Below are 7,660 nucleotides of genomic sequence, written 5' to 3' on the forward strand. Positions count from 1 at the left end.
TCTGTGGCAGCAAGGTAACAACCATTGAGATGTGTACACACACACACACACACACACACACACACACACACACGCAAGGACACACACACACGCACACACGCACGCACATTGAGATGTACACACACACGCAAGCACACACACACACACACACACACACACACACACACACACACACGAAAGCACACACACAATTGTATCATCGCCATACAATCTACTGAAATATGCTGACGTGTGCCCCCTCTCTCAGGACGTAAGGCTGCCTCCTCCTGCAGTAGTGTTCCAAAGACCTGTGCCCTGATGGAACGCTACCCAGAAGCGACAGGCTGCAAAAGAGGCCAGGTGAGCTAAGAGCACTTGTCGCCAGGGGCGGCTCACGACACACGGCACCCGAGTCCTCCCTCTTCACCTCCCCTCACAACAACATGTTCAGTTCTTGTCTTTCTAACTTCTCTGTGTTTCGAGTTCTTTCTGGATTGTTCTTTCTAGTCATCTCCCGTGTGTGACTATTCAATAAAGTCATATTCCACTTGTAACTCCGAAATCAGCCGTTTGATTAACCTAACACATGCTGGATAGTCCCTTCATCAAATGCTCCTCTTCCTTGCCCTTCCCCCCACACTCCCCCGCTGGCAGATCAAGTTCTCGGTGATGCAGCCCGGCACCCACGTCTGGCCTCACACCGGGCCCACCAACTGCCGGCTGCGGATGCACCTGGGGCTCGTCATCCCCCCCGACGGCTGCAGGATCCGCTGCACCGACCAGACCAGGTCAGCCCACTCACGCCAACACACATGCATGCATGCATATATATATATATATATACCATGGGTTTCACCAAACGCACACACATGCATGCATATATATATACCATGGGTTTCACCAAACACACACACATGCATGCATATATATATACCATGGGTTTCACCAAACACACACACATGCATGCATATATATATACCATGGGTTTCACCAAACACACACACATGCATGCATATATATATATATATATATATATACCCAGACCACCAAACATAAACAAAGCAGCACAACAGTAGTAATAGTCAAACCCAAAACATGGACACGGCACATTGAGCCACATGTGTTCAGGTGTGTTATGTAAAGCAGTCTGAAAGTACTGCGGAGCGCCATTGATGGTATTTCACACGCACGTGTTGGAACATCTTACAGGAGCTGGCAGGAGGGCAAGGTCATCATCTTTGACGATTCTTTTGAACACGAAGTGTGGCAGGAGGCGGACCGCTCCAGACTCATCTTCATCGTGGACGTGTGGCACCCCGACCTCAGCCAGTCCCAAAGACAGACGTTGTCCCCCATATAGAGGTCAAAAAAGGTCACACACACTATAAGACTCTTGCTCCCCATCGCAGGGCTCAACCAATCACAAACCGTCTCGCTCAACCATCATCTTTTCAGACACGCCCGAGCGCATGAATATACATGTGGAGAGTCCAGAGGGGACCTGAAGCTAGAGAGGTCTCTGGTTCTGTGAGAGAAATCTTCCCTTTACCCGAACGCCTGTGGTACTGATATGAATGTAAATACTATATCTATCTATAAGCTTAATGAAGAACAATGTAGTTGCACCTCCTGAGGGTTTCAGCTCCAATTTCAGCTCCAATTCAACACGAAACATTCCCATTTGAATTCAACACGAAACATTCCCATTTGAAACATTCCCATTTGAAACATTCCCATTTGAATTCAACACGAAACATTCCCATTTGAAACATTCCCATTTGAAACATTCCCATTTGAATTCAACACGAAACATTCCCATTTGAATTCAACACGAAACATTCCCATTTGAAACATTCCCATTTGAAACATTCCCATTTGAATTCAACACGAAACATTCCCATTTGAAACATTCCCATTTAAATTCCACGGTTGGCGGATAGGAATACAATATTAAACTTTGCTGAACTGAATTAGGCTAAGATAGTAGTTTTCAGAGGGGTCATAATCTACAAGTGGCCGTTTTTGTTGTTATTAGAAGTTAGATACTTGGAGTGAGTATGCTTTGTGAGTTACTGAGAGTCTACATGGATTCTTTTTTTTTTTTTTTTTTTTTTTAAGAAAACAAATGAGACTTCTGAAGGTCCTGTTTTCATGTGAGTGTGCCATGCACTTTGTGTCTGTTGTGTGTGTCTTTGTTGAATGAGTGCTGCCTCGACTGGACTGAAGTCTGTTACTTTGTGTGTGTGTGTGTGTGTGTGTGTGTGTGTGTATTATTTGAAGGATGGTAAGATGCCAAATACCATCCCGTCGGTCCTCACTGTATCATGTGTGCCTGAATTCCAAGCTAAATCACATGAACATTTATGAACAGACTCTGAGGCTGAGGGGCCATTTCATGCAACAGAGTTTGCTCACAGAAATATTAGTGAATGTTTCTGAGAACATATCATGTGTGTAGGTCTGAGCACCTGAGTGGCCAAACCAAACGCTGCTTCCCAACCCATTCAGGAGCCCTACGGCATCCCCACTGTCTGTAGTCACTAGGCACAAACCAATTGCTTATGAAGTTTCATTATCTTTTTAACAGGTGACTTACTCTCCCCCCCCATTTTAGTTAGAGAAATCATGCGTCACCGAAATATTGACCAGTAGATGAAGTTGGCAGATCCCTACACCTTTCCAATACCACGGTGTGCGTTTTCCTTTCTTTTGTCTTAATATGTCCAATCCAAACTCATTAACTGAATAGTTTGGCATTTTTCAACCCATGTCCATTTGAAATGTTCGTTACCCACTATTAAGATGCTTGTTTGATGCTAGACACACTATTCCCTTGAACCACGGTGAAGAGAATTGGGTTTGCTTTCAGCGGATCACAGAAAGTGCCTCAGGATTACTGACCTGCTGTAATAAAATGCCAACTGACATCTTGTAATTTGTTGCACTGAATAACTAAACATTTATGAATGGATGCCATTTTTGTTCTGTGAGTAAACAATGTCATCAATACACTCTGTGTGTTTCTCTGGACCCTTTAAAGGCAGCGGAAGAAATGTCATTCCTTTGTGTGACGATACTGCTTTACATACACCAGTGTTTTAGCTTACATTTAACAATATGACAACTTAAGACACACGTCACAAATGTCCACAGATTCAGTATTTGGAAACAAATGACTGTGATTAAGCACGCTTTCAATGAATTTGACTGAAAATTAGGCCATATAAAACAATGTGAAACAAAGGATTATCCAGGCTGTTCTTAATCACAGGACCCCGTGTGGTGTGTGCACGTCCGCTTTGGAACCCTAATCAAACGACCCCGGGTGGTGTGTGCACGTCCGCTTTGGAACCCTAATCAAACGACCCCGTGTGGTGTGTGCACGTCCGCTTTGGAACCCTAATCAAACGACCCCTGTCACTCAGCATACACACATTTGTAAACAATTAAACGCCGCCCCTGTTGATGAGAATAATTGTTGCAAGTTAGAATAATCCCCATCACCTGTACTTATGAGATAGAGGGTAGCTAAATATAATAGATTAAGAAAAGAAGAACAATGAACAAGCATCGCCACTGTTTAGTCAAGAAAGACACTAAAGCACAAATCTTGCTGAGGTATTTCTATTTATTGAAATGGTCTGTACACCAATAACCAACCAACTACTCTAATGACATCACATTGGATTGAATGTATTGTATATCTGGATCGATATACAGCAATAATTTAGAATAAATTAGAATGGATTTATGATAATTACATTATTACAGGAATGAGTTGCATGAGTTCAACTAAATTTGCATTTGCATTACAGTACAGTTAGTCAGCAAACCTAAAAACTCCAGCACTATGAATGAGTTCAAGTTGGTTGTTGAAAATCATCTCTATTGATCAAAATAATCTATATTGATCAAACCTATTTATAGTCAAAGTAATAATAAACCACCAGTACTATACAGGAACTAAAACAAACAGGTGTGAATCAGTCATTATGACATTATTAGTTAAGCAATATAGTACGAGTGCGAGTGGGGTAGGTAAGGGATATTCCCACGGGTGGTGTTCGGCCGTAGCCACGAGGCCGGAGGCCGAGTGGCGCAGGCAACAACACCCGTGGGAATATCCCTTACCTACCCCACTCGCACGAGTACTATATTGCTTTTATAAAACAATTTTATAGTCAACCAATTAACATTTAAACACGAAGTTATTGATTAAAAAATGTTAATTTCGTTAATTTCTCCGCAACAAAAAAATTGTTCCATTGTCAACGTCTTTTGGAATTATAAGAACTTTGAATTAACGGTTATCGCTTAATTGTATCAACGTGCTATAGAATGTTTCATCGCGGAGTGATTTATTATTAGCTGTGAAAAGTCCGAGTTGGGATGTCCTGGGATATTCCAACTCATGGAACGTCTCTCGTCCAATCAGAAACAGCTAAATAATTCAATAGAACCCAATTGTTTTATAATTAGGTTTAAAGATCTAGTCAAAGTAGAAGGTCTGAAGGAAGGGTGTATTTTCTGAACTGTTCTGAGAACAGTGGTTGTAGATTAAGGATCTTCTCTCTTCTTCTGCACTTGGAAAGGCATGGAAGTTTTTCCTTGCTGAGAGATAAAGAATTAAGATCAGAAACAACCAGTACGAACAAAATAATATGAAGGTGTATACCCTCGCAGTTTCTTCCTTTCTTACCTTCATTAACAAAGAAGTGTGCAAAGTAGAAAGTGGTTTGGATAGCAGAGGGCGAGTGAGGGAAGAAGGGCTTGCCCCATTCAAAAGCATTTTTCTCTGGATGCCACACTGTGCCATACACTGGAAGGTCGTAGGCTATGGACACACAAATACACACACATACTTCACAGTATACACTGGAAGGTCGTAGGCTATGGACGCACAAATACACACACATACTTCACAGTATACACTGGAAGGTCTTAGGCTATGGACACACAAATACACACACATACTTCACAGTATACACTGGAAGGTCGTAGGCTATTGACACACAAATACACACACATACTTCACAGTATACACTGGAAGGTCGTAGGCTATGGACACACAAATACACACACATACTTCACAGTATACACTGGAAGGTCGTAGGCTATGGACACACAAATACACACACATACTTCACAGTATCAACCAAATTCAAAGGGCACTGACATACCGACTATCAACTGTAAAATAACTAGTGCTGTAGAACTAATCAATCAAGATTAATCCGTTTTTTTTATTCTTAAGACCGAAGCTTTTAATAATGGATCTTTCGAACACAGATTCTCACAGATTTCCAATAAAACCAGCTTGAAAGACATTGGCCTATTTGTGGTATTTGTGTAGGTGGGTGTGAAAGGACTTTTATTTTGGAACAGGGATTGAGATGAGGACATGGAGAAGCAAAGAAGAGATAGAAACCCTTGCATGGGGAGGAGATGCTTTGGAGGGAGCGAGCAGAAAAGTCAGCCGATCTGTAACTAATGGTTAATAGTGTGCACACCCGTTGGGTTAGTTGTAGGTTGAAGTGCGCAATAAACTGGCAAGCTTGTGAATTGAATTAAGCTCCGTGTCAGGTGTGTGCTGGATGCCCCAAGATATTTGAACCATTACATATGCACTAACATAAGTAATAGAAAAATGTAGGCAGGTAAATTGTTTTTTACACATGTTCATTTTGTTGTTTAATTTTTAAGTATTCAAAATGAATCGCTAAAAAAATACCGTGATCATTTTGACAGCACTGAAAGTAACACATTTCATTCTTCCTGGTCTGCTGTTTGTTCCTTACTTGATCTTTGATGTCTTACCTTCTATAGTGGAGACACACTCCTCTTCCCCATCAGTGTTGGTGCTCAAGATCTTATAGAATTTTCTTAAATTCTCATTATTATTAAAACTCTGAAGAAAAAAACAAACAGAAGTAAGCACTTTATCTCTTGCTGCCAGGCTATACATTGCCATGGCAACAAATGTATTATTATTTGTCCCCATACCTCGACTGTGATGCTGTATTTGTGACTGTGCAAGGTGATGCACTCGGTGGCTAGAGATGTCATGAGGTCATCAGGGAAATTCTGGAACAGCCTGCTGTGTTTCGCCTCTGCATCAGAACCCTAATGTAAGACATTTCCACCAGACATACTCTTCCCTTCCCTTGTAGTAAGTCTGGGAATCCCTCCCTAACTGGGCTTGAAAGAAACGACTGACAAAATGGTCTATGGAAGTCACAAGGCTGGATGGCATCTGATCTATGAGTGGTGTCTGCCTAAGTCACCAATGACTCTCACCAGAGATGTGTTATTTGGTATTAATCCTAAAGTGCACCTACCCTCTGTGAAGTCCATTGGCAGTGCACGTCCAGAACTGTCTGTTTGAGAGCGTAGATGTTCCCCACTGGTGAATAGTGTCAGCAGCTGAAACCCCAGACATGTACCCCACACCGGGAAATAATCCCCTCTGGAGTTGGCCTGACAAGTCACAGAGAATCCACCACACACACACACAACACACGTACACGTATTTGAGCTGGGAAACGTTACATTTGTGAAGCCTCAAGAAATACTAATAAAGTGTAGGTAGGCCTTATCATCCAACTCACCTCTATAGCTAGTTTATAGAAAACTGCCGCTGCTTTGGCATAAGCAGAGTTGAACATGCTAACCCTTCCACCAGGAAATAAAATCCTGCAACATTGAAAAGCAAACATATAAACAATATGACTCTTTAAGAAACTCTCAACAAAGATGACTACTCACCCATTTATGGAGTTAAAAAGTATGTGATATTCAGCCTCTGGTCGATTAATCCTGTAAAGAAATACAATGTCCCCCCAAAAAGTTAGTATCATTTAGGCTATGAGCCACATCGAGAGCATTGCATTCATCATTATTAGTTGTCCATATGCTGCATACTCTTACATGATGGGAACCACACGGGCTCCACCACACTCCAGGAATTTGACGTAAGATGCTGGTATTTTGGCATTTTTCCCTTTTCCCTTTTCAGCAGAGAAGGCCTCTTGAGCCAAAATCCCTTCAAAGAGAGGGTGTATCTCATAAAAATCAATTTCATCACACCTAATACTTTAGACGCTACATAACTGAATATCTTAACGGGGTAGAATAGCGGCCTTGCGCGCGTGATATCGGCCACGTTCGCGTTGTCATGTTTACACGCACTCTCGTGTTCAACTCCGTACAACAATGCCAAAAAACGTAAGCTCCCACCCAAATAAGGCATTTAAGCTATACTTGAGGGAAAAAATTAAGCTACTTGCCTTAAAACGCCTTTATTCAAATCAGTTGTACTATGTTTTCAGTGTATCAATGAGACACCTAAGCAATGAGATGGATGAAAGGACACACATCTGTAACCACCCAGCTGGCTTATATCTGAATGTGACAGGCATGACATGACAAGCGTAAATTGTTTCCATCAGACTACCAACTAACGCCATCAGACTTCTCATGTATGACGAAGTGATTGGAACTCCCCCCTCAGATCCACTGCAGGATCATCTGAAATCCACATACGGTACATATTTGTACCACCGTGTATTTGCTGTCCTTTTGCACCAAAGTGACATTTTCAATAATAGGGTTCAAGTCATTCTTTGTTAGCAGGTTTTTGAAGTGCTTACTTTTCAAAGCTTGCTATCTTTCTATTAGCGAT

At 41.8% G+C, this 7,660-nt stretch overlaps 2 protein-coding genes across 3 annotated transcripts in view; one reads left to right on the forward strand and one right to left on the reverse strand.

Moving 5' to 3' along the window:
* unm_hu7910 (un-named hu7910) overlaps positions 1 to 1,788 on the forward strand; it is an 8,973-nt gene extending 7,185 nt beyond the window's left edge. For both annotated transcript variants that reach the window (XM_031584009.2, XM_042710257.1), the window contains 4 exons: positions 1 to 14; positions 248 to 339; positions 634 to 767; positions 1,189 to 1,788. The exon at positions 1 to 14 is cut by the window's left edge and continues 116 nt beyond it. In XM_031584009.2, coding sequence (XP_031439869.2) covers positions 1 to 14; positions 248 to 339; positions 634 to 767; positions 1,189 to 1,339 — 391 coding nt within the window. In that variant the 3' untranslated portion in view covers positions 1,340 to 1,788. The remainder of the gene's footprint in view (positions 15 to 247; positions 340 to 633; positions 768 to 1,188) is intronic.
* Positions 1,789 to 4,388: 2,600 nt separating this feature from the next.
* LOC105894730 (gamma-glutamyl hydrolase-like) lies at positions 4,389 to 6,084 on the reverse strand. The gene is made up of 3 exons (XM_042710242.1): positions 5,983 to 6,084; positions 5,797 to 5,887; positions 4,389 to 4,813 (listed from the first exon to the last, which is right to left on the reverse strand). Exons 1-3 carry the CDS (start codon positions 6,043 to 6,045, stop codon positions 4,473 to 4,475), a joined length of 495 nt encoding a protein of 164 aa, XP_042566176.1. The 5' UTR covers positions 6,046 to 6,084; the 3' UTR covers positions 4,389 to 4,472.
* Positions 6,085 to 7,660: the final 1,576 nt, after the last annotated feature.

Source organism: Clupea harengus, chromosome 17 (genome assembly GCF_900700415.2).
Source record: "Clupea harengus chromosome 17, Ch_v2.0.2, whole genome shotgun sequence".
Lineage (NCBI taxonomy): Eukaryota > Metazoa > Chordata > Actinopteri > Clupeiformes > Clupeidae > Clupea > Clupea harengus.